This window comes from Cyprinodon tularosa, unplaced genomic scaffold (genome assembly GCF_016077235.1).
Source record: "Cyprinodon tularosa strain WSP-4 unplaced genomic scaffold, ASM1607723v1 ctg369, whole genome shotgun sequence".
Classification (NCBI taxonomy): domain Eukaryota; kingdom Metazoa; phylum Chordata; class Actinopteri; order Cyprinodontiformes; family Cyprinodontidae; genus Cyprinodon; species Cyprinodon tularosa.
The window spans coordinates 779,084-806,037 of NW_024039084.1; the positions used below are offsets into that span (position 1 = coordinate 779,084).

Below are 26,954 nucleotides of genomic sequence, written 5' to 3' on the forward strand. Positions count from 1 at the left end.
AACCATAAGATTTTTTAAATTCTGTTTTCAATTAGTTTATCTTTATTTTTAAGCAATCATCCTATTTTGATGTTCCAGTTTCATTCTTTGTATTACATCTATAGAAATACAATGTACTTTCCTTTTTGTTTTCATGTACAGCACTTTAAATTGTCCTGTCACTAAGATGTGCTTTATATATAAACTTTCCTTGTCTATTGCAAATGATGATTTTATGGAGTTTAAGGAAAATATGGGATGTTAAGTTTTAACCAGATTAAACTGTTAACATCAGACAACAAAGCATGCTAATACTGTTTAAGATTTATAGAATGTTTTTTGGGTTTGAAATAAACTCAAAGATTAGAAAACTGTTTCATTGATTATACCAAGTTATTTAATTAATTGATGGTCTAATGGGACATTTGATTGTCAAGGATAACTTTGCTTAGGGTATCATTAGAGTAATTTATTTATTGGTTTTGATAGCTGCAGACAGGGGAGCTGTTATTTCTATCTGCTAGGTAGATCAGACCAAGACAGTTTTAGCTCATGACCCCTGATAATCTAAAGTAGGCAGTACAGAGACATATTATTTTATTACTACAGCCCCTAAAGAAACTAAATGTCCTTGGAGGCACCCTAGTTTACTGCTTCCTCATCTATTTTTGTTTTGTTTTTCCAGATGATCAAAGTTAGCTCTTGCCAGGCTGTCACTGCTGCTGCTGTATTTCAAGACATCTTCATGCAGCTGACGGCCCCTGAACACGTCTCTGTGATGGAGCTGTGAGCGAGTCAAAGCAACAGGCAGCAGAGCTCATTTATTATGACTTCCCTGTTTGAGGAAATCCGCAGCAGCATCAAAGTTATCTGCTTTGTTCACCGTGTGCAAACTCTTCCACTGAGCTGCAGAGTTTCAGCGTCGCCTCTCAAACAACGAGCTGCCAGTTTTAATCATCACCGATTCAATGCTTGGATTTGTAGAACACACCAAAACAAGAAACGTCTCATCTCTGCTGCATCAAACCACACTGTGAATAAAGCAGTTATTGAATAAGACCTGCTTCTTCTTCAGTTATAAGTTGGGGCATAGACAATCATAGTGTAAATAGCACCTCCTACAGACAAATGACCAAATTTGAGCAACGCAAATGAAGCAGTGGCAGGTTTTGGCTTTAAACAGAACAGCGACACTGATCATTACCCACTTTGAAGGTAAGCATTTAGTTTATACTTTTACTGTGAACCATTAGGACTGTAGTTAGTAGCTACTGTGTGGTTAAGATCCTGAGTAGAAAATGATTGACTACCTACAAGGCTAGTCAGCTTTTAAGGGCCAGTCGTAGCCATATGTGGCATGTTGCACAGGGTGGCGCACCAGCCTGAGCAAGTGCTATCGCTCTTAAAAGTTGACTCAGAAGTTACTGTTTCTTTTCTTTGAAAAAAAAAAACAATAGCCATCACACCGTTAACCACCGGAAATGGAGAGAAAAAAGAGGAAGAACACTTGATGCCATAGATGATGAATGTTTGCATGAAGTACTGAGAAAACAAACAAGATATTACATGTTATGATGTCATTTGCCTAGACTTACGATCCCCTGATTGAAGAGTCATATAAATCACAGTGCTGTATTAATAAAGCACCTTTAAATTTTTCCACAATAAAAGTTGACCTGACATTTTAACTATACAAAACTCAGAGGTGGACGACGAGGTACAGCAATGTGAATGGGCGCATTGGGATGCACTTTCTCCCGTGTTATATAATTGAGGCTATATGATAGATGTGATTATGTTCAAATCACGGATACAATGCCTGATATCTCATTCTAAACACTGCGTTCCCACTACTTTAAAATAGGACATGCAACAACTAAAGGGCTCGCAAGATTAAGTCTCTCCTTTTAGAGGACCCAGATATCCCACAGTAACAGACAGATTTGTAAAAACAAGTTCTCCTGCAAATAAACAAAGAACAGCGCAAGCTATCTTGAAATGATACACAAAAGACTGCTGTTATGTGTTTTTTTTTTAAGCTGCAATCATCTCTTTGTATGGGCCAGCACAGCCATTCTTTATAACTTGGATCTTTCAGCTTCAGTCTTTTTCTGCAAAATATTTCCTGGAATATTTCACTGGTTTTCTATCATCTTTAGTTCATGGCAGCACTCTGGCCATTTGAAAACTTTACATTACTCTCATGAGCTAACCCTATGTAGATTTTTCTCTAAGCTAAATGCTGAAGTGTATTTGGAACAATCTGTGACCTCGAGATGAAGTCTACCTCCATCGAAAGAAAGGTAATCCTAATGCCGGATGCTGCTGGCGCCTAGCCTGGTGAGACCATCCTGATCTCGCGAGCTTTCAAGATTTCACTCGCTAATCAGTCTGGAGACTCTCCGTTGAAGAAAATTTGGAGCCGTTCACCAAACGAACGTCCAATCAGCGTTGGCTTTGAGGCGGGTTGAGGTGTGACACAAAGAGAAGCGCGACAGTTCAGTCTAAAGAACATGGCGGCTTCAGCCGATGAAACTAGCGTTAGCGTGGCTATCGAGCAAGTTTTATCGGAATTACAGAGTATTTCTTCACTGAAAGAAGAGCAAAACACTGCTCTGGGGGCTTTTCTCAGAGGAAAAGATGTTTTTGCTCTTCTCCCGACTGGTTTCGCCAAGAGTTTGATCTATCAATTGGCTCCTCATCGTCGTCGCTCTGTTCTTTGATCTGATTGGTTTATTTGGCCCGTCTATCACCAACATAGGCCAATCAGCTAACCAGTATTTTCGCCCCTTCCCAAAATTACTGCAACGGAAGGTTTCCAGATGGATATGCGGAGCAAATCCATCTGGCGGAGTCAGGTTAGCTGGCGCCATGGTCAGACATGTTTAATGTTTCTGCAACTTTATGTTTAATTCTCCAGATCCTCCATAATATCTTTAGCTAATAGCTACAAATCTGGAAATGGCTATCAGGAGAGATTTTAGGGTGATTAGAGCATAGAGCTTGGAATCCTGAAGTTCTGAGTTCGAGCCCCACTCCCACAGACTGCTACTCTGGTTCTTTGATTCAAAACCCTTAACCCCACACTGCTCCCCTGGTACCCCATAATGGCAGCTCACTGCTCCCCAAGGGGATGGGTTAAATGCAGAGGTAAATTTTTCCATTGTGAGATCAATAAAGTTTAATTAGTTATTAGTATTTTATGTGATATTTTAGATCACAGGACCCAAAATCTCTGACTTTAAGTATCTTTCGAAAAATCTACATGTAAACATACCTTAATCAAAACGTTAGGATGTACTCGGCAGAGTGAAAGGTGAGCTCAGGTGTGGTGGACATCAAAACATTTCTGTCAAGATCTTGGTGCTGATTTGTGGTCTGATTATTTCTTTCACCTGCCTAGCTCCGGCCACTTCTCATTACCGTTCATCTGATCCACCTACTTCTGCCTCTATTCAACCAACCTTCAACCAGTCATCGTGTCCGATTACTTGGGCCTTTGGTCAGAGTTCTTAAACATTCCTTATTATTTACTGATTACCTGATCTTGACCCGTTCTGCCTCTGGACTATTGAGCCTGCCTGTCCCCATTCTGATCTGTTTGTCTAACTTGTCTTAGGACTCCTGCTGGATTTTTGCCTGTCTGTATACCGAACTTGGAACCGTTTGCCGACAATACCCTGGAACTCCCTTCAGTACCTCTTTGGGTCTCTGATCTCCTGGAACACTAACTTTGTCTTCTTCCTCTGAATTACCCTGATGTCCTTCGTCTGCATGTTTCTGATCTCCTGCCTGTCCTCCGACCTCCGGGGCTTGAGTGTCTAGGACTCTCTGGGTGGAGTCCGCTGCGTCTTGTCTGCTGACGACAGGCTGGATCCAACCTCATCCTCTGAACTTTAAGAACTTTAAGACCAGGTTAATGACTCACACCTTCATTATTATCCTCATCCAGATAGATATGGTCACTATCATGTTAGCACACATGATGTACTGTTGTTAGCAGATCCGTCTTAATTTAACATTTTGTTAAACCTAGCTGTCCTTCTGCCCCAAATACTGGGTCCTTTTGTTCTCAGCCTGACAATTTCAGATGATAGGTGTTAACTCAAGACTGAGTGTTTAAAGGCGAAGAATATTAATTAAGGCTGCTCCCCTGGTTTTATGCACATTTTATATATAAATAGATAATGCAATATAATCCATGGGGGATAAAAACAGAGTAATTTCAATGCTGTTATCTAAAAAAGAGAAAATGTCTTCAGAATTGTTCCAGATCTTTTTTACAAAAAGCAGAAGGTTGTGTGGTGTGGACTCCAACATGGAAGCAGGTCTCTGTGAATGTATTCCTTCATTCCTGGGACCCAGTATGTTCGTGTTGTACAGTGAAAAGCTTTTAGATAGAAGACATGTCAGAACTGAAGAGCTGAGTTTTTAATCTTGGTGACACGGTGAGCCTCGCTGTGTTGAGGGCTTGGAAGGAGTTTTTAAGAGCTTTTGGGATCAATTCCGGTGAGTTTTCCAAGCTGATGAACAAGCTGAAAACTCAAAGGCTCCCAGAGAGAGACACTCAAAGCTCCAAGGAGGAGCTCAGAGACAGAGAGGTTTGGATGAGTTTGTAATCCCACAAACAAAAAGGCAGGAAGTAGGGTGGGATAACTAGGAACACAGGCAGATCCTCAGCTCCTCTGGGTCCTCTAGGCTCTCACGGTGTGTGCAGGGCCTGATGACATGATAACAGCTCGCAGTGTGTTAGTGAGTTTGACTCCATCACCTTTACTGACAGGAACAGATGTACAGAACGCAGCGCACTCACTGCCGGTCCAACACCAACAGATCTAAAGGCAAACAAGCAGCCGGTGATAAATATGGGCTGTAGGAATCTCATTAGGAGAAATCTGTCGGCAGCGAATGTGAGAATAAAGGTGGCAGATTTATGGAGGAGCGGTTACAGCTTCACAGTCTGTTAATGAGGTCTTGTTTTCTTTTTCAGAGATCTCTGTCAACACAGCAAACACTTCAGCTGCCACTTCATTCCTGCCTTCAGACATCCTCTCTGTTGGCTGGTATTTCCATCAAGTCCAGACAGTATCGATAGGTGCTAATGAAGAATTCATCCTACATTCACATCACGCTTAAATTCCCAACGTTACATGCTTCTGATCACATTTCTGATGAAGAACTGTTCCCCTTCAGACATAATAAGTCAAAATATTGATGCCTCATCTTTGCAGGACTCAGTATCTCCAGCTGTTAATTAAAGCCAAACATTTTAGCTCTTTACAACATTTTTTCTTTTGGTTTAAATCAATTCAAACCTTTGGAAATAACTCCATAAAGAAATATCCAACTGTGAAATAAAAAGTTGTTATCTAATGATTCATGAATTGATCTTAAGCCCACAAATAGACGGGCATCTGAAGATGATCCACACATAGCAGCAAGCCCACCATCTTCAATACTGTGTTGTGACTTAAAGCAGAGTAAGGATTGAAACCCCTATATTGGTGCAGAATAATTTCAACCTTGCAATCAACGCAAAATACGAATCAGAGTCTGATTCGACAGAAAATCTTGTTGGACGAGGTTGTGGCATTTAGCGCTTTTTGAAAGTCAATGGGGATGATCGCACAGACACGATTTTCTGCAGGAGAACTGCGATGCACCCCAAGTCTATTTTAGTCGTGCTACGCAACAATTCAGCGGCTATTTCATTGGTCTGATAGGAAGAGAGACACAAGTACAAAGTAAAACACATCTGCTTTTGGGAAATTGTTTTGATTTGTGTGGCACGGAGACAGAGGAGAGAAAAATCTGTACAGATCTGTTCACCCTGCCTAGTCAGAGCCTCTTATATGAAATCAGTGTGACATGAAAAAAATCGTATTGGAGATTAAAAAGTCGTGCGCAACCGATGTGTTCAGGCCTTATGGGGTAATCAGCTTTCATCTACAGTAAAACCGAGTTGGTTTGAATATCCCTTTCCCCTAATAGTTCAAATTATCACTGGGAAAGTCCATTCCTCTATGATAGTTTGATCTGAAACATTAACCCTCTTTCTAAAAAGTTATATACATAAAAAATTAGTTACTCCATAAATTGGCTTTATTGGCTAAAATTAGCCTCAGTATCGTTAAAGGCTGTTGCTCTGTGGTGCCTCACTATCCAAACCATACACTGAAAAGCTTTTGTTTTGTCTGCTTTTATTGTGTCATTACATTTAAGTAACCTTTTCTACACACAGAGGCTTTACGTGGTTCTGCTTAAGAATCAGCAGCTGTTTCACCTGACCTGTTTTCCCGAAAGTTCTGGGTCACCTAAATTCCTGCCAGGAAATCAGGACACAGCGTTTATTCTTTCCCTCCGTTTGTGTAGATGAACAAAGCATGTTTTTGTGTCTATTTAGAGTAAATATGTCACCATCTTTATGGCACATAAAGTTATTTTTTTACTGAGCTTTTCTCTGATCAAGGACCAATTTTAATGGAGAACAAAAAAAACTGTTGAAAATTCTGAATTGCTTTTTCTGCCTCGTTTTTTCTTTTTTTTTTTTTGGACAAGGTTTATCCTTAAAGAATACTGAATCTTAATGAATATATGAGTCTCTCTCTAATTATCACTGCAGCAACTGTTATTCTTTGGCTGTTTATCTGTTTGAAAATCAAACATTAGGAAACTTCTATAGAATGTTATTTCAGTCACTAAATTCCTTCCAGCTTCATCTATGAACCATTTTCAGCCAGGAGCGGATTTTTACTTTGAACTTATCCCAAAGTTAAGAAACAAAAACATCAGCAGTTTACCGAATGTTTACTTCTGCAACCTCTTTTCAGACACTTTCAAGGTTTTGTTGATGATTTATCTGAATATCTAATTTTTTGGGCGATTTATCTACAATGAAGCGTTGGGATATTCCTTTGAAAGGTGGTATAAATCATCAATCATTCAGAGAGCATTAAATCGAACTGTGGCGCTTCCTGTGGTTGGAGGCGATTCTGATCCTTCTGTAACCTGTAGATCTGTTGTTAGTCAGTGGGGCAAAAGAAGGGAACCATTGGTCCGTTAAAGAATACTGAAATGAGACATAACTGAATCTAGGCACAAATTTTGAGGATGAATGAGAAAATATTCTGAGGTTCTGCCACCTGGAGAACCATCATTTGGTGGTCCTTTCTTCAATCTATTCATTTCCCAAAAGGAAGCTAGAATGGTAGAATTATTTCTTTCTTCTTTCTTTGTTTCTGTTCATTTCTAACAGATCACTTTCCCTTCTTCTATCTCTATCCTTTTATGAATGTTTTTTTTTTTTTTTTCCCAGACAGAGCCTCATTTTGACCTACTTTACAGTTACGTTCTCTAGCACAAAAACCTGGTTATATTTTCTTCATGTTTCAGAGTTTGATAGATGTTTTAGAATCACGAGTCAATGTCTTGCTTAAAGTCGTAGGGAAGCGGCTGTTCGAGTGAGTGAATAGAGTGAATGTGATTGGTCGTTTATCAAGGAGGCGGGATTGTTGTGGCGGAAGGTTCGCAAGCACATTTGTTTGTGGCCGGTTTGGTTCGGAAGCATCTTGCTAACCAGTTAGCAACTTAGTGCTAGCAGGTTCCCAATGGGAAATTCCATTGGGACCAAGTAGCACTAAATTGGTGACTTAGAAACGACACTGTCAAGGAACGCTATGGACAGAGGAAACATGCAAGAGTAGGAGAGTTTAGTGTCGGAGGTCGTGGATGAGTCTCCTCTGTCATCCATTTTTTTTATTTAGAGGAGGAAAGCGGGGATGAAGATGTTGTGGAAGAGGACGCCAGGGCGGCAGAAGCTTGGTTTGGTGTAGAAGGCTTACAGCCGTACATGTTTGAGCCCTTGCCTCTCAATGCTGCCAGTTCTGTTAGCTCTACGCCTGCTGAAGACACAGACGTCCATCCCCGTGAACACTCGGACGGAACTCAATGGGAAAGGAAATGATTCTGATTTCTTATTCAAACTGTTGCATATATTAGCTGCGACATATGAATGAAGATGCTATGAACGAAAAAATGTGATTGACAGATGACCGTTGATATATGATTGGCCGAATTTAGGTTTTCCGACTGACGTACAGTATACCTGGCCTGCATAAGATGACGGAAAAAAAAACACAGATTTTAAGATCATCTGATAAAGATAAAAAGTAAATTTATATACATGTTTAAGCCAGAATGATTTGACATTTAAATACGATTTCCATATGACTTTAGGCTGAGTTTCTCCTGGACAAAATCTTTTCTAGAGCTATGATTACCTTCCTGGGCTATTCCTTAAACTGCCATCCTTTCTGCTGCCAGAATTCGTCCAAATCAGAACATTGGGGTAGAAATTAACTCTGAAATCAGCCCAGATAGTGAGCTAGTACTGGTCTCTAAATCACTATCTACCACTATATTTACAAAAATAAAACTAAAGCTGCTGAATATGCTGAAAGCAGGTGCTGATATTACCAACCATTGAAGGAAAAGGATTTAAATCTAAAGTCGTGTCAAACTGTTTAAGTTCTTTACTTCAGTAAAATTACAGATACCTGTGTAAGTAAAATTCTAAAACTACAGGTTCTACATCGTACTTGAGTACTAAAGGGAAAAGTTTCTGCCTAAAATGATACAAAAATCTCAGCTCTTAAACAAGAGTTTTATTCACAGAAAATAGATTAAATTTTCTATTTGGGGCATTGTGTTAGTAGCGAGAACATAAAAAGTACAAAGAAGGTCTAATTTTGTTCTATATATACAAACGGAACTTAAGCCCTGCATGAGAAGCTTTATACTTTTAGAAGAATAAAAAGAAGAAAAAAAAATCTATTTTTAATAGTATACAACATACATGGCAATGAAAGTGGACTTCTGCATTCAAACCATCCCTTAGATTGGAAGGGGGAGGTCTGAGTGCCGGGGGACAATATAGGGGACAAAGATCTTGCTAGGGAACCCAGAGGGGATGTTAGAACCAGGTATTTACAACCTTCTGAGATAGTCGTACTGACCACCTAGTACTTATTCGTAGTTACTGGACACCTCTGTAAGTAAAATACCTGAAACATGGACCTCTGCTTTCAGTGTTGAAGAGACACTTTCTCCAGGAGGCCATTTTTCTAGAACATTTCTGTTGCTGGTCAATGTTCCTTTGGTGGCTACATTAGCCAGCCTTACAGGAGATTTATAACTGGGAGAATGATGCAAACCTCCTTTGATTTTACTTTGATTTCTTTTGTGTTTGTTTTGGAAGTATTCACCCCCTCATTTATTTCCTGTTTATTGGCTTCAAATGGTTATTGGTTTATTTTTCTTAATCAATCTAAGATGTGTTGAAAACCTGTTACTTGTTACACCCCCTTGGCAGCAACTATAGCCACATACAGTAGGTTTGGGAATAACTGACTATCAGATTTTACTTTGCTGATCAAATCCAGCTCTGATCTTTTAACTCTTCTTTCTAAGAAATGGCATAAACAGAAGAAGGATGAGATGTCTTTGTGGCAGTTAAACCCAAACCTAAGAGGTTTTTAAAAAAGCTGAAAAACTTTCTGAAACTGCCTCTGCAGCTAAGCCCCAACATAATTACCATAAGCTCTTACCAGTAAGAGTGTCTCTAAAATATGGCTTATTGAAGACACCCTCTCTTGACAGAACGTCTGTCTGAAACCTTCAAGTTGACTCGATGACAAATCTCTTAAGAGCGCTTCAAAGCCACCAGCCAGCTGTCGCTTGAAATATTAAAAACCTCGAGAGTGATGGCGGCGAACACACAGAAACCTGCACTTACGTTGAGTCCTTTCTGAAACAAGGGCTGTCCCATTACGTTCGCCAGCATCCGGATCAGCGCTGCCCCCTACAGATGGCACAGAGAATTAAAAAAAGGGGTTCTTTGTTCATTTCAATCCATTTCAACATTTTCAGACATTTTGATTTCACTCACAACCAGGTTTTTAGAAACGCAACTGGTTAGAAACTTAGGTTAAAGTCGCTCACCTTTTTGTAGGCGATCCAGTCAAAGACCCGGTCGATGTCTGTCGCCTCTTCCACCTCCTGAGAGATGGGATGAGAGGAACTCAGTCCATCCAGCAGCATCACCTCATGGAGGACATCGGTGAGGAAGCGCTGCTTCTCCTGGAAACACAAGGAACAACCTTTGCATATTCAGAGCTGAACGAGACATTTGAAGGTTAAGAGTCAATTTATGTCCCATTATCCATCTTCACCATATACTTTAAACTCAGCCTGAATCAATGAACTCCCACTATTAGAAGCCATGGTGTTGATCACACATTGCTCAGACCTTCTTTGTCCACTTTAGCTCATTTGCTGGTGAAGACTCTCACTCATCCAGATTATAATCAGGAATCTTTCTCAATTCAAAAGGTCTGGATTAGCACCAATCCAGACATTTTTTAATTGGAAAAATCTTCCTGGATGGGAAGGGAAACGTCTTCAAACTTGGAAAACAAAGTCCAGTGGATTGTTTTTAAACTTTAACTTTTTTTGGCTTGACTCATTGGGTCAAAAATCATCATCCTAAAAAATTCTTAAAGGTACATAGTCACGTTATATGACACAAACTCTGGTCTGGTTACATACAAGTATTTTTTCTGAAAGATAACCACTTCCTGCAGACATGATGTTTTTTGCTTTTTTTTTTTTTTTTTTGCTCAAATTATAAGTAAATAAAGTTTTGAGGGAAATTTAAAAAGACAACCGAGGTAAGATACCAGGCATGCAGGGTTTAGACAAGGAAATACTGCGGCTAAGCAAGTTTGAACCCAGAAGCCGAGTTGCAAATTCAATTAAAGAAAAAATCCAAGATCCAGTGTCACAAAAAAGGAAAAATTCATATTTGATTTGAATTAGGATAAGACTGGAATAGTGCTGGCATAATAATATAAATGTTGGCGTTCACTAGGGATTGGTGAGAAAAATGTCCTGATTATTACAAATAGTTCTTGGTGGGATTTTTTTTTTTGTCTTTTGAGGCCTTTGATGAGACTTTGCATCTGTAAAAAAAATATTTTATTACTTCTGTTATTGGACAGTTTTGTTAATATGAAAATTACGCATACTTCCAGGTACTTTGAGTTTTTCATTTAACTTTGTATGTCGTTTTTTACTGTGAGCTTGAATTATTGTTTTGTGTTTCCTTTTAAGATCTACACTGTTAGAAGTTTTTCTTAAAGTTATAAGTGTTACCTTAAAAACTTGATGTCATCATTTTTGCCAGTTATAATTTAGCTTTTTGTGTCTTTATATGTTAATTTTTTCTTGTGGACATTAGTTGAGTGATTTCTCTCGCTCTCTGGTTTTATTAATTAGTTACTTTTCTCCAAATTCATCTCAGTTAAGTTTCTTTCATGCCTCTTTTCCTTTATTAGATTTTTCCAGCAGTTTTGCTTTAGGTTTATTATGGTTTTGATTCTCTGCAATAAGTCCAACTACATTCGGCTGCTTCTTGTTTGCCACTAATTATCCACTCAGTTCTCCTGTGTTCAGTCTTTGCTTGGCTCATGTTCTACTAATTACAAATTTTTATAGTCTCCTAAAAAATCTTTTACCACTTTTTCCTTCAAGGAGCTGTTGCAAGGAGGTGTAACAGCGACTAAAAATTCCCCATAGACCTCCTAAAACCATCTCATGTCCCTGAACTCTTCTTAAAATGTAAACAAACCCGAAAAACCTGCCTGGCCTGGTGTCATTGGCTGAATTAGATTTCAGAGCTGAGTCCTCCGAAGGCCTGATTTGTAGGCCGATTAAGTCATAGCGTGCCGCCAAGGTCTGTTTGGATTGCAAGACTCCTCGTTATGCAGCCTACAAATGCGTCCTTTTTTTGCCCGATTTGAAGGATGGGTCCAGTGTATCCTATCTATCCTTGGATATCCCAGGATTCATTGCGAGACCAAGCAAGCCAGCTGCTTCATGATTAGAGGAAAAAGGTACTTCACCCTGAACAGTGATGAATATTGGAAGTTCAGTTTAATATAATACAAGAATGTTAATAGTTCTGTCTGAAACGAATGAAAATATATATTTTTTAATGGCTATTGAGTCAGATATGTGGCGGTAATGTTATCTAAAGCAGGCATTCCCAAACTCGGTCCTCAAGGCCCGCTGTCCTGCAGGTTTTAGAGGTTTCCTTGCTCCAGCACAGCTGATTTTAATTGAAAGCTAATTAACAGGCTTTTGGTCTACTGCAATCATTATAATCAGCTGTGCTGAAGCAGAGAAACCTCTAAAACCTGCAGGACAGGGGGCCTTGAGGACCGAGTTTGGGAATGCCTGATCTAAAGGTTTTTATCTGTTATTGTGTAAATAGGTTTGGCTGTAATTTAAGGACAGATTCTAATAGATCTGCAGTGTGGAGACTATAATATGATTTCAATTTTTTTATTGCTATTTTGCACAATTTGCTTAACTAAGCATTTTTTGTTGTTGAATATAAGACATTTTGCAGATATATTTTTTTACATACATTCTTTAGACTAACTTATATCTTTCTACCCCTTTTATATCGTTACATTTCCCGGTGGTTGTCAACTTTATTCCACTCTGGATTTCTGCATTCTCATGAGTGTAGTCTTAGTTCACTTAAACAAAACAAAAAAAAAGATAAAAAGAAACAGTTCTGAAAAGTTTGATAATCATTATTTCACTGCTTTGTATGTCAAACTCTGAAACTCTGTCACTGTTGCTAAGCGACAGAGCATATGAAACTAGGTAGGTCAAACTAGTCTGTTCATCCCTAATTTCAGTCTCTCGTCTGACTTTTTCCGGGTTAAATTCCCATTCCATACAAAGAAAGATTGATGTTTCAGTCCAAGTTCGTTTCCATGGTAATTCTGAGAATCGAATCCTGTATTTGCCTCCATGAAATGATGGAAGTTTGGAAGCAGAAGCCAAATTAATTTAATCGGTTTCAATGAATCTCTGTAGGACTATAGGAACAGCCTGATCTGACTAATGCCTGGATTTTCTAAATGTTTAAACAGGAGATAGATTTGCTCCTCTGCTTCTGGCTGATTATTTCACCCGTTATGTTCATTGGCACAAACACACAAAGCAAACACGCAGTGGAGGGATTCCCCACAAATCACACAATTAGCTAATTGGTTAATTTCACATTGGGTTGAAATTAGAAACACTTTTGGAGGAATAGAAAAAGAATCAGAGTAAATGAGATGTCAGCTCTAATTAACAAAGACTTTATATCACCTGGAGTGGTGGGAACGGGGGGTCCATCTGCGTTATAATGACCAGATGGACTTAAACCAGGCCGCTGCAGAGACACAGATGCCGGGTCGGGGCTGCGTTCAGAGACTTTAAACCGTCTGCTGATCCTCCATCATTTCCAGAGTGTCACTCCTCCTCTCCACCTGTTCTCCTCCTCCTCTGACATGCAGCTATTTAAACTGGTTTGGGAACAGATCGCTCTCTGTACGACGCAGCCACACTAATTATAACCCCAGGTTAACAGAGATGTTGAGCTATTTCAGCAGCGGGAGACTGAAGACACTCTGATTTCTGTTTTTGAGTCAAACGTTTGCATGTTTCTGAAGATGGTGGACTTTACAGCTGAGATAGTTCACTTTCCTAACTTCCATCCAAATGTAATAAAGGTCAATATAAAATGAGAAAACATCTTCAGAAACAAAGCTCTTTGTCCCCGAGTTCATTTACAAACTAAAACCAATTATTTTGGTATTATTACCATTTCTTTTTCTAGAAAGAAGCTTTTTCTTCCAAAGTTGTGAGGATTTTTTTTCTTTGTGGATGATGACACTTTTTTACCTTCAGTTTCCAAACCAAAAGTTAATCTCTGGGACATAGAAAATGTCTCCTTTCTGCAAGAAAGCCCACATCTCACCTAGAGACGAATGGTGGAAGTTTACATTCTCATCCCTCCCAGTTCACGAACCCGGATTTCTCTAAATATTAAACTGGCTCTTTTATTGTTTTCCTTTTAATTCCTGGTTAAGAATATGGAGTAATATTTCAATTTAACTAATAAACAATGCCAACAATTGATATTACATTTATACGAAGGTTTTTATATATATATATATATATATATATATATATATATATATATATATATATAAAAGCCTTGTCTTATTTATCAGTCAGTCAGCACATTTTTCAATGTAAAATTAATTTTGTTCCAATTTTATTGTCTTGTAACGAAAGCAAAACTGTGTTATGAATATTAGTCGTTTTAACCGAATATTGATTAAAGCAAATATTAATTAGTAGCAGCCTTAGTTTTACTAACGAGGATTTCTCCAAATCTTCTCGGTTCAGCCTTTAATTAATGAAAGATAACTTAGAAAGAAAAAGAAATAAACAGATTTTAAAGACAAACTGTCCTAGAGGGATTTTTGTCCATCAATATCCTGCTGCTGTTTGGGGACATATTTGTTTTAAATTAAAGCATCTGTCCGAGTGGAAGTGGACGAGCAGGGATTTAAAACTCAGCAGCAGCAGCAGGCGGCTGTGTGCCTGCAGCAGATAAGGTGTTTCAGTCCAACACATTCAGAGCTGGAAGTAAATAACACTCCACTTCAGCTGAAACAAAGGTGTCTGTTTGCTGTAATTTAAAGTTGTGCAGCGTTCACAGATGAAGATGGTTTTAACCAGATCTGCTTCATCCCAGGAGGGAGGCGAGGGGGGCGAATCTGTAGCGAATCTGATGAGGAATTAATTTCTAATTTAGCCGCGTTTTTGTCCCATTATTCTCTGCACATTTATTTGCCAACATGAGAGAAAACAATAGAACAGAAGCGCTGCAGCCTCACAGCTGAATATTATCTGCTGAGCAGCAGGAACACAGCTTGAGGAAGAGGAGGGAGCAGATATTGATCCAGGGCTGAGGAGGGAGCTGGAGCAGTTCAGGAGCGCAGCTTCACCTCTTACCTTGTATTTTAAATCAAGTCGCATTTTAAACAGAAATGGTCGAGAGGAAAATCTGAATTTTTTATGCTGCACATTGTAGAATATGTTACCGTCTTTCCAGTTTAGTCATCCCAGAAGGTTTCTGACCCTACATGCTTATTGAATTCAGGTGAAGTTTATTTATTCCATGAATACAATTTTTTTAAAGATTATTGAAAAAACATTCAAATAATTCTATTTCTAAAAAAAAGCACTTTAATCCTTTAAAATGAATCTAATCATATGCAGAAACAAACAAAGAAAACATGTATTTAAAATATTTTAAAGCATTATATATTGTTCAGCTATGACAAAATAAAATACTACAGAATGATATAAAAAAAAAAACGTTTAAGGTCTTTAAAGGTGTCTTGCAGTAGATGTTGGATAATGTGAATATTTTCCTACATATTTAAAACCCAAAACTTTTGTTCTCCTGTTTTAATATTTTTTTTTTCTTTTCAGGGGTCATTTACACCTCTGCTTTGGTTTCATGATGATCCTGCAAATTTAAATATATTCAACAATCCTTAAGGGACTGGAAAGAATGATAGACAATCCACCGACATTTGCTTTTGGTGAAAACAAAATGAATATTTAATTATGCTATTTGGAAATTCAAATCTTGGACTGACAAAAGATTAATATTTAATAAAAAAGGAAAGATTTTAAATAATGAAAACCGTTTCACCAATCCTTTAGACGGCCGGATGAAAAGGGCAAAGTATGAAAACAGGAACAACTGTTTATAATAATGATCTTTCAACTGCAATAAATGTTGAATGAAACCATGAAAAGAAAAACAAAATTCTTTCTTTTTAAAGAAAGTAAAATTATGCACTTGAAAATGAGGAATATTGATGGGTGAGGTGGATATGAGAGCTCTGACATCCCTGATCCATTCCACTCACCATGTTCCACTTTGGGAAGAGGAAGTCTGTTCCAACGTACTCGAAGAAATGAGCAAAGCCTTCCTTTAACCAGACATCCTCCCACCAGACCGGAGTCACCAGATCGCCAAACCACTAAAAGAAAAACAAAACAAAGGAAAAAAAGGATTTGTTAGGATTTGAACATGTCGTATTTAAATAAATACTGTAACTTCGTAAATTAAGATTTTAAAACATCAGCTTTAATATTAAATGAAAAGCATTGTTAGAGTTAGAGTCCGCATTATGCTAGTCATGTTAGATTGGTGAAAAATTCACAGAATATGTCAGTAAGCATCATAATTACCAAGCTCTACTTAGCCTACTAAGCCAGCATGAATAGCAGTAGCCTCGTGAGACGATCCTGATCTCGCAAGCTTTCAAGGTTTCATTCGCAGATCAGTCTGGCTACTTTCTGTTAAAGAAAATTTGGAGCCGTTCACCAAACGAACGTCCAATCAGCGTTGGCTTTGAGGCGGGTTGAGGTGTGACGCAACGAGAAGCGCGACAGTTCAGTCTAAAGAAAATGGTGGCTTCAGCCAATGAAACTAGCGTTAGCGTGGCTATCGAGCAAGTTTTATCGGAATTACAGAGTATTTCTTCACTGAAAGAAGAGCAAAACACTGCTCTGGAGGCTTTTCTCAGAGGAAAAGATGTTTTTGCTCTTCTCCCGACTGGTTTCGGCAAGAGTTTGATCTATCAATTGGCTTCCTAAATTTACTTCAGCGGAAGGCTCCGCAAATCCATCTGGCGAAGTCAGGTTAGTATAGCAGAGGAAGAGGACAAACTTGGGATTGCTGAGTACAGGTGATTGCTGGTTATAGCCTGCTGGAACTGCACTTTCTACCACACAGCTCTAGAGAAACCCTTAGCTAAAAGTAGTATACTTGAAGTAAATTCTATCAAGAATACTTAAGTATAAGTTTAGAAAGTATACCGAACAATGTACTTTTAGTGTACTTGAAGTATTACTAAAGTAATACTTCTTCAAACTAAATTGGGACATTTTTAAGTTTACTAAAGCATACTTAAAGTATGCTTTAGTAAACAATAAAGTAAACAATAGTAGAGTCAAGTTCACTTGACTCTACTATTGTTAAGTATATGAAATATAGTTTATAATAAGTAAACTCTAAGTGCTTTGCTTGATTTTAAGTATGAAATTAGTGCACTTTTAGTATACTTGAATAGGGCTGGGCGATTATTCAATAACGATATATATCGATCGATAGACGTGTGGCTCAATAGAAAAAAAGAGTTGATAAAAGTTCGATAAAGAAACGCAGTTTTCCTTCCTTCTCATTGTAGCCTAGCATGTAGGTTTATGCTAGTCACTACTTCCTCCCAATCAATCACAATCGCGGACCCAGGCACGCCGTCACCAAGCGCCGCCCTCTCAAACCACAACACAGAGCACATGAAGATGTCGCAGCAAGGAGAGGCGGAGGAAATTGTTTCAAAAAAGGGTTTTTGTAGTTCGGCAGTCTGGCAGTATTTCGGTCATGGCAAGTCGGACAAAAAACAAACCACAGTCATCTGTAAAATGTGTCGGGAACCAGTGAAAACGAAGTCTGATAACACAACCAACTTTTTTTTTTTTTTATCATCTCAGCCGCTCACACCCGCAGGAGTAAGAGCTGTGTAGGCCCCGGCGCGGCTCTCCTCCGAGGAATCTTCGGGAATTTCGGGAAAATATATATATATTTTCAGTTCTGGGCAGTTTCCATTTATTTATTTGTTATATTTATTTTGGTCACTTTTCTCGTCACTTTAGTTTATTCTTTGTCAGTATTTAATAACATAACTCAGGTCTCTTAAGTTATTTTTCTTTAAAACAATTCTGTTATGGTTGAAAAAGTTGGTTAAATAAAGATTTAATTTGAAGTCTGCTTTTGTGTTTTTTACTAAAATTAAATCATTTAGCAATATTATAAAAAGTCCAGGCAGAGCTGCACATAAAATATGGTTTCAAATCTTTTCAATAATTATCGATATCGATTAATATGCATTTTTTTTAATCGATAAGCTTTTTTTCTATATCGCCCAGCCCTATAGGCTACTTGAATAAACTACTTTTTGCTAAGGGAAGGCCAGACCCACAGCTACAGATCCCACTAACCAGGGGAAGCACCATCTCTCCAATTTCCACCAAAAACATGACATATATATTTATATTGTCAATTTGCAACGATGGGTGTCAATGAGTTAATATCACCACTTTTGCATTTTAATAACAGAAACCCCCAGTAGTATTCAAATAGGAAATGTAACAAGCGCAGGCATAACCAAGAAGAAGATTAGTGTGGGAATGAATAAAGAGATCAATTGAGCAAGAAGCCCAGTTATGACAACAGCAATCCTCTACTCCAGGGAGCTTCAACGTTTTCCAGGCCAAGGAACCCCAAACTTATGGTGAGATGGAGCGGGGACCCCCTAATTATATATATTGTATGAAATTGAGTAATATCAAAGTGGTCCTATGGTCACTCTATTACGTATGGAGTAATGTAAGGAAAGTAATTTTGCCCTGGGATTATTAAAGTATTTCTGATTCCTGGTTGATGGGACAGGTGTTGTGAATGAAATGGTGCCCAGCTTGAAAGAGCTCCTGTGTGTCGCTGAATGTGAGCATTGATGACTGAAAGTGATGGAAAATTACATTGGGACCAAGAAGCACTTAGCAACAACACTGTCAAGGAACGCTATGGACAGCAGAAACATGCAAAAAGAGGAGAGTTTAGTGTCGGAGGTCATGCTGAGTCTCCTCCGTCATACATTTTTTATTTAGAGGAGGAAAGCGGGGACGAAGATGTTGTGGAAGAGGACGCCAGGGCGGCAGAAGCTTGGTTTGGTGTAGAAGGCTTCCAGCCGTACATGTTTGAGCCCTTGCCTCTCAACGCTGCCAGTTCTGTTAGCTCTACGCCTGCCGAAGACACAGACGTCCATCCCCGTGAACACTGGGACGGAACTCAATGGGAAAGGAAATGATTCTTATTCCTTATTTCAACCTTTGCTGCGACGTATGAATGAATCAATCAATTTGACCGAAAAAAATTGATTGACAGACGACCGTTGAAATGCAATTGGCCATATTTAGGTGTTCAAGCTGACGAATAACTAACCCCTTGAACCCTACGGACCCACCGGCGGGTCCAGCTGCTACATGACTTCGTAATGTTACCAAACCCCCAGTATTGATGTAAAAAACATATTTGGCACAGTTTGGTGACATTTATGGATAAATGTGCCAAAATGGCCTCTCCGCCTAAGAAATTTCTCACTAATACCATTCTAAAATAAATATGATTCATCTGATTGAGTCCAAGTTTGGTATATCTTTACACAACATTTAGATTTGAAAGTCTGTACTACTTTTTTGTGCTATAAATAATATTTTGGTAGTGTTTTGCAATGTTTATTTCAAAGAAAATTTTGGCGAGGTTCAAAAAATGCAAAATATTTTGTATTTTGTCCCTAATATTTCAGGCAGGGTCAAAGCTACAATGGTGCTGACACCAGAAAACCATTTTATGACATCTTACCCTTACAGACATACCAAAAGTTTTTTCTTAAATCTAATAGCTTTGAGGCTATAAGTTATTTACTTTTGTGTGTTTTTGTCAGGCAGAAATTTATTTATACCCCCTTAGGGTGTAAGAGGCTAACTGGCCTGCAGAAGATAACACAAAAAACCCCCCACAGATTTTAAGACAGGATTTTTTTCTTTTTTAAATAGAAGTGTTCTAAATTTTGGGGCAACATCTGATAAAGAGTACATTTATATACATGTTTAAGACAGAATGATTTGACCCTGAGCCCTGTTTGAGCAAACCAGCAGAGAAGTTTAATAAAACTCATTGAACTTTGCATCCATGAGAAGAATACGCACAGATCTATTGTTTACAGCCAGTACTGCCTGAATCTAATGTTTGTGTTGATGGCAAACCACAATGACCTCTCTGTCTTCAGGAAGGGCAGCCTGCAGGTTTTGGTTCAGGTGTCTTTCTGCTGCAGCACTCGGACCCCAACTGAGCAGGAATATGCCCTGTTTGCATAATTTTGTCTGGTTTTGAAAGAGATTTAAATTCAAGTCGCAGATCAACCGAAGCTCTTGGAGCAAATCATTTCAAGCTGAATTTGTTCTTAAGTCAAAGGAGGGCCACTCATCTTTCGTTTTAAAAGAAAAACCAACAGTGTTTGTGCAGCAGCGGGGGCGAGAGCAACCACTTCAGTGGAGTGCAGTCAGCTGTGAGGCTCAGAATAAAACCAGCGGCTGTGAAGATGCTTTATGTTTTCGAGATGATTGTTTACGCAGAAACAACATGAATAAGGCAGCGCTGTTTACATGTAAAGCAACTCAAACATGTTCAATTACACAGAAACCAAAACTGGCAGAGCTCAGGCACTGGCTCCAGTGGATTTCTGTATTTTACCTTTTTAATTAAATTGTGATCATTTAAATTTATTATTATTTTTTTATAAATGTAGGTCTCCTTTTATGTAATCTATTTCATTGTTCCGTTATGTTTCGTTTAAAATGTTAGAAATGCAACTTTCTGTTATATTCCTTAATTGTTTTTATTTTATGTACTTTCTTAGATAGGTGATGGCAATATCTTTGTACCCTGTTTATTGATGCATTTAGCTTCAGACCAATAAAAAATGGTAATGGAAAAACATTATGATCTGAGAAAGTACAGTCTTTTATTCCCCTTTTTTGTTTTGTATTTAAACTTAATTTACATTTTAAGAAAAAGTATTAGTAAGAAGTACAGCTTGCACAGTAAACATCATCACCTACACGCCTCAATACAGACATTACAGGACATGTTTCATTAGTTTGATGGAGAATTCAACATCAACAAAACAAAAACAAGCCATCAACACATCTTCATCATACTTAAGTTCTCTCATCTTCTTTGGGATCTGTTCATGGTCCAACAAACGAACCGTAACATAGATTCAAATACAGAATCTGAGCATATATTTCAAAACATGCAGAGCAGATGGGTCAAACAATCCATGGTAGCATCATCTATGCAATGATTAGATTTACCATCCCAGAGTTTTTGTTGCTTGGAGATCAAGTGGCAACAAGTTCAACTTCTTGGGGGAAAAAAACGACCTTCTCCAACTTGACATATGATCTTCAGTGTCTTTGAAAGGCTGACTGTACTGCAACATATGTTACATACAATACTATGGGTCAAGAGCAATGCCTCCTGATAGAACATCTGAGTAAAAAGAAAAAGCAGTTTCCAAGTTATCTTTACTTTTTTTTACACTAGCAGTCTGGTAGAAGATATAGTAAATAGAACTCATCTGCAATTCAAATGGTTCAAAAGGTCCTTTTAATTATCAAGATACATTCTTTAGAGTTGTAAGGCTAATGTGTGTTTCACAGTTTGCTCATATTTGCTGCTGAATCTTCATAAAGACCAAACACTATTTTTATAAATACTAAACTGAGTTAATCCATTAGATCAGGGATCTTCAACATTTTCCAGTCTAAGGACCCCCAAACTAATGGCAAGATGGACCGGGGACCCCCTATATATATTGTTTGACATTGCGTTATATCAAACTGGTCCTATAGTCACTCTATTATAGATGGAGTAATGTAATGAAAGTAATCTTGCCCTGGGATTATTAAAGTATTTCTGATTCTGATTCCTGGTTGATGGGACAGGTGTTGTGAATGAAACGGTTCCCAGCTTGAAAGAGCTCCTGTGTGTCGCTGAATGTTTGCATTGATGACTAAAAGACATCTTCTGCCTCCATCTATCTGTTTACTACAGATACATGATTTATTTCATTCCTGTTAATGTGGATTTAAAGACATTTCAGTTAGTGGAAAAAAATGCATGGAGGAATATAAAAAAAGTCTAATCAACCAAAACTTTTGCGACCCCCATGCAGTAGCTCCGAGGATCCCCTAGGTCTCGCAGACACCATTAAAGGCCTTCGAGTTAGAGGGATGTCATGGGAGTCAGTGTTGGTTGCTGCTAATTTAAACCAGGATTTCCTGTAAATCCTCTAACATCGGCTCTCCTTGGGCTTCCTGAAGAACTCTTCATTAGATATTGACCTAAATAAAAACCATTCACTAAATATTTAAAAGCCTTTACCCCAGGTAGGGGTAGGGGTGGGCCAATTTAAGGAGGCTTGGTTAAGTGAGCCAAGATGATCTCTGACAACCGGTGTTGATTTTCCAGCGAGGCTCCCCCCAGAGGGCGAAAGTAAAAGTGCACTGTCGTAAATATGCACAGCTGTTCTCCTGGTTTCTCCGTCAAGCCAGGCGCGGTTGTTTTGAGCTTAGCAGACAGGCGAACGCAAGAAATGCACACACTGGACGCAGCTGGCACGACAGAAGCAGCGAGTTTACATGCAAAGTCAATGGTTGACGCGCGTCAAGGCGCAGCAAAAGGTCCCGCGGCGCGTTTTGAGCAGCAGGCGCAGCGCGTCTGAGCAGCTGAAGCAGGGCGTCGGGCGCGTTTAATGATACGTTCGCTTTTATTATCCTGCTGCCTGCAGTTTGGATTATTTAGATGAAAAACACCTACCAGCTGCCGCGGTGAACCGCGAGGAGGCGACCAGGCCAGAGGCTGCTGTTGAAGGGATTCCTACTGTCGGCGCACTGCTGGTATGTGGGGGTCTGAGCGGCTCCGACAGAAAAAAATATTGGAAGGCAGGATGATAATCTGAATGAACTGACGGCACTGATTACGTTTTCAGGTGTATTTTCTCATTTAAACACATATTAAAACTACTTTATTCCCACTGATCACAGCAAATATAGCTGCAAGGCAGAGAAAGGATAGTGAAGCTTCGCCCAACGCGCGTCAGACACACTTTTGCACCGCGCAGCCAGAGCAGCAAAGCTGCTTCAACCGCGCGTCAGAACTAACTGGTACAAGCAGCAAAAATGAAGCAGCAGCAGCATGTCTGCTGCGTCCGGTGTGAAAGCAGCACTGCACAAAGATCGCCACTGTGCTAGCAACGAGCATGCTTTTAACTTGGGGGTGTAGCAGTTCTCGCCGTAAAGCAAGACAGACTCTCGCGAGACTTCTGAGCCTGTGGGTGCGGGTCGGTGCTCCTGCAATTGCAAGTGCAGTATTTCCCCCACAGACCACCAGGGCGGCCGAGAATACCTTTGTTCAACCTGAAATGACTCATTTAATCATCCAAAATGTTTTGGAACACATTAATTAACTGAAAAATGTTGCATAGTGTGCCTTTAATAAACTTCCTTAGTTATCGTCTAAAGAAGGTCATTTAGCCACCTGTTCAAAGACACCGCTAGCAACAAAAGTTTCTCTCAGCCCTGATTGTTGGATGATGCTAAAAACAGAGAGCTGTATCACAATCAGCATCCACTTCAATGAAAAAAACTGTCCAATAACCTGACAGTATGTCATACCCTGTCTTTTAACGATATGTCTTTTATATGTCTGTACATTGAAAATCATGTATTTTACATATTTCATTCATCATTTTTAGTTTAGTTTTATGTCTTTGAAGTAAATAAAGCCTTTTATTTATCTAGGCAATATTCAATACAGCTGGCAGAATAAAATTGTTAAAATACTATATGTAGCCTACTATTTCATAAATTCAGTATACTTTAAAAACAAATAAGATTTACAGGTAGGTCAATGTGTAATGTAATGCTCCTCTTGATGTAAGGGAAAACAGCTTTTTGTTTTTATATGGCCACTTATAGTCTTTTTGAAAATATTGATTAACTTTAGATTAACAGCTCAATCAATTTGCATGTCCATTATCACAAAAAAGATACTCCAAAGAAAGTATTTAAAGGCCAGTAATCTGTTTAGCAGATATTTGACAAAGAATTGAAGTGTCCCTGATATTTTAGATAGAAAATGATGAGAACGACAATCTTTGGATCAATATAAAAGATTCACTTGAAGAGAAACATCCTAAGGAATTATTCTTACACTGAAACCCAATTCAATAGTACTGTTAAGTTACAACCTTGTAGCAACTCCGACCTTATAAATGATTAATTAAATGCGGAGGACATCGTTTTGAATTATGAGGACACATTCTGCTGTGGAAAACTTATAACTCTGCCAGAACCAGAAAATGTAATGTTTTATTTAAGTTCATTTTATAGAAGTTGGGATTAAAGACAAAAAAGCCTCACTCCGCTATAAGATATAACTTTAGTACTTTGATGTGTTTTTTTTCCCTGTTGAGCAAACTACTGCTGAGCCAATCTTCTATTAATCAAGACAGTGTACATTTGAGTTTTGTTTTCCAACCTCAGAAAGGATTTTGCTTTATATCCAACTGGCTGTTAATGTTCCAAGTGGGTCAGTAAGTTTTCAGTTTGTTCAAGCTTCCTGGCAAACAGAGAATACAATTAATTTTCCACTGCAGAGATTCTCATTTTCGTGGTAACAGAAATACAATCCCAGTTTCTTTCTAGTAATTAAAAATGACATCTTTGGTCTTAACGCACCCGTCTTCATTAACGCCTCAGTTTTCTCTCTCCCAGCCTGAGCCTGAGCCTCATTAAAAACATAAAAACGCCTCCAGTGGGTCGGACATTTCTGCGAGGAAGTTGACTGAGGGTGCTGTGGGTATTGTGTTGTCATGGATGCGTTTGCGCATCGTGGGTGGGAGGGGTTACAAACCACAGCTGGAAGGATAGCTGAAAAACAAAAAGATGCCGAGCTAAAAGGAAGAAAAAAGCCAAACAAAGAAGTGATAAGGAAAAGTCAAACACCAGAAAGGAAAAAAAAGACAAAGAAAGATGCTTTTTATCCTTAAAATAATGAGGATTTGTAAACAGAATGAGAGTCTGAAAAAAAAAAAAAAACTTTCTCTCTCTGTTTCCGACCTAATTTCACTAATAATCCTTTTTACATCATTCTTCCTGTTAACAGAAAAGGATTATAGACCTTTGAATGAGACAGTAGAGAGCATTATTTTGGCTCCCATTAAATGTATAAATTCTGTTTTCTGATTTGCATTTTCCTCAGGTGAAGGTTCTGGGATCAAACAATCCTGTTTTTGGTAACTATTCATAATTTTGTCTCTGTTCTGACCCGCTGATTTTGATTTTAACTCAATGCCTCTAACAAAAGATGTTGAAAAAAAAAAGACTTGGTTTATTGATGGAAGAAAAAGTTTTAGATCTCACAGGAAATTCATTATGAGTTTGGATTTTTATTGACTTACGTTAAAGGTATTCGCCCTAGCAGAGCACCTGCTAGACAAGGCTGAAAGCAGGTCTTATCTTACTGACGCCTAAGAAGCTGTTCACCTTTTAGATATTTTGTTAAGAGCTTAGACTCTTACGACTCAAGGTTATTTTAACAAATGCTTCAGTTTGTCAGAAACTGTCTATTTTTCCTTTAAAAATCTCTCCCTATTCTTCTTAAGTTGTTGCTTAAAACCTGTGTGACCAGAACGGGAGAAATATTAGGGAATATTAGCATATTAGATTATGCTGGTTGAATGAAGAAATGTGGATCTCAAACTCTTGTTAAAAAAATTTTTTTTCATCAACACAAGGTTTTCATCTTTTAGGCTTCAAAGTCTCTTTAACTAAACTAAAAAGCATAAAGTGGATTTATAAACCAGAAATTGTGAGTTTTTTTTCTACCAGTTACTATACCTTCAAATCATGGAATTATAAAAAAAGCTGTATCTTATTTAACACAAACTGTAATTTAAGACCTATTTGCAAAGTCTGGTCGCATCTGAGATTGTTTAACGTCTAAAACTCTGTTTATTAAATCTAAAACTGTAAATAATAAAAATATACATAACAAAAGGATTGTTTCTCAGTCTATTTTCCATCATCTCTACCTTTATTTTTATATTCCCTCACCTCTCTCTTCTTTGTTTTAATTTTTGTTCAACTCTTCTCTGGAACAAAGTAGATCTGTGCCTTTGATCATCGCCTCCTTCCCCTCTTCTGGCTCTTAGTGATAAATATTCATCCAGAGGAGGGACTGAATCTGATTTTCACTCTCTGTTTGTGTGGAGATCCTCACAGCGTTGTAACAGCCAGCACCAAATGAGTCTTGGCTGTCGTTTGGCTCTGAAACTGTTTACATTCACACATCTGTGGAGCCATCAAGACTCTCCGAGTGTCATCAGTCCTAGCTGGCTCGATGTAAAATTTAAGTTATTGACTGGAAAAACAGCTCTCAGAATTCCACTGTGTCAAAAATCCTGTTTGTTTCGTGATTTAAAGCTCTAAGTTCGTCATCTTGATTGTAGATTTAGAAGCAATGCTAAATACACCAGCAGATTAGTTACAAAAAGCTGAGTCTGTGCCAGCTGGGCCAAGAATAACTCCAATGCTGTGAAAAAAGTATTTGCGTTCTTACAGCTTGTTGTTTTTTCATCACAGAAATGTTTCATATGAAATAAAACATAACCAGATTAAATCCAAAAAGCAGTTTATATATTAAGATACACATTTTCTAGACAGTTGAGTTTAACCTTAGTACCAAAAATGGGTCAAATTATGATCAAACCTGTAGAAAATGTAAATCAGCCACACACCATTGTCTTATCTAACCAGTAATCTTAAAGACCTTTAGAGCAGATAATGAACATTAGTGATATTTATCAGACTACAGTGGGTCTTAAAGTCATAATCATTTATGACTCAAGAAAACCACAATATCATCTACAAATGGAGAAAAAGATTGAACAGCTGAGAAGTGTGACTTATCAAGGGAAACCACCAGCACAGTTTGCTACTCCAGGGGCATTGTGACCTATATGTGATGTTGAAGAGGTGTGTCACCAATGACAGCCCAAAAATATCTAGAGCCCTAAGGTTCTTAGGGCAGATTTTATTCACCCCAAAGCCATTACCATCGAGGAGTATCTTGACCACCTTAGTGAATTCAGATTGGGTGATCACCAAGGCCGGCCCCAAGCAGCCAATCTGCTTCTACCATAGATGGTATGTCAACTAGGTTAAGTAGATCCCCAAAATATTTTTTCCACCATCTGACATAACCCTCTTTCAAGGCCAGTAGCTCCCTACTCCCACTTAAAACATTCTTAGTAAAGCACAGCCTTTCCTTCCAGTGGTGTCAGAGAGGTTGCCAG

General features: G+C 38.5%; 1 protein-coding gene across 1 annotated transcript in view; it reads right to left on the reverse strand.

Moving 5' to 3' along the window:
* The window catches only part of LOC119790590 (thyrotropin-releasing hormone-degrading ectoenzyme-like), a 247,636-nt gene that overhangs the window by 65,547 nt on the left and 155,135 nt on the right, over positions 1-26,954 (reverse strand). Inside the window, exons 6-8 of the mRNA XM_038296194.1 lie at positions 15,834-15,947; positions 9,979-10,116; positions 9,773-9,838 (exon numbers count right to left, since the gene is read on the reverse strand). Of these exons, the coding sequence (XP_038152122.1) occupies positions 9,773-9,838; positions 9,979-10,116; positions 15,834-15,947 (318 nt within the window). The remainder of the gene's footprint in view (positions 1-9,772; positions 9,839-9,978; positions 10,117-15,833; positions 15,948-26,954) is intronic.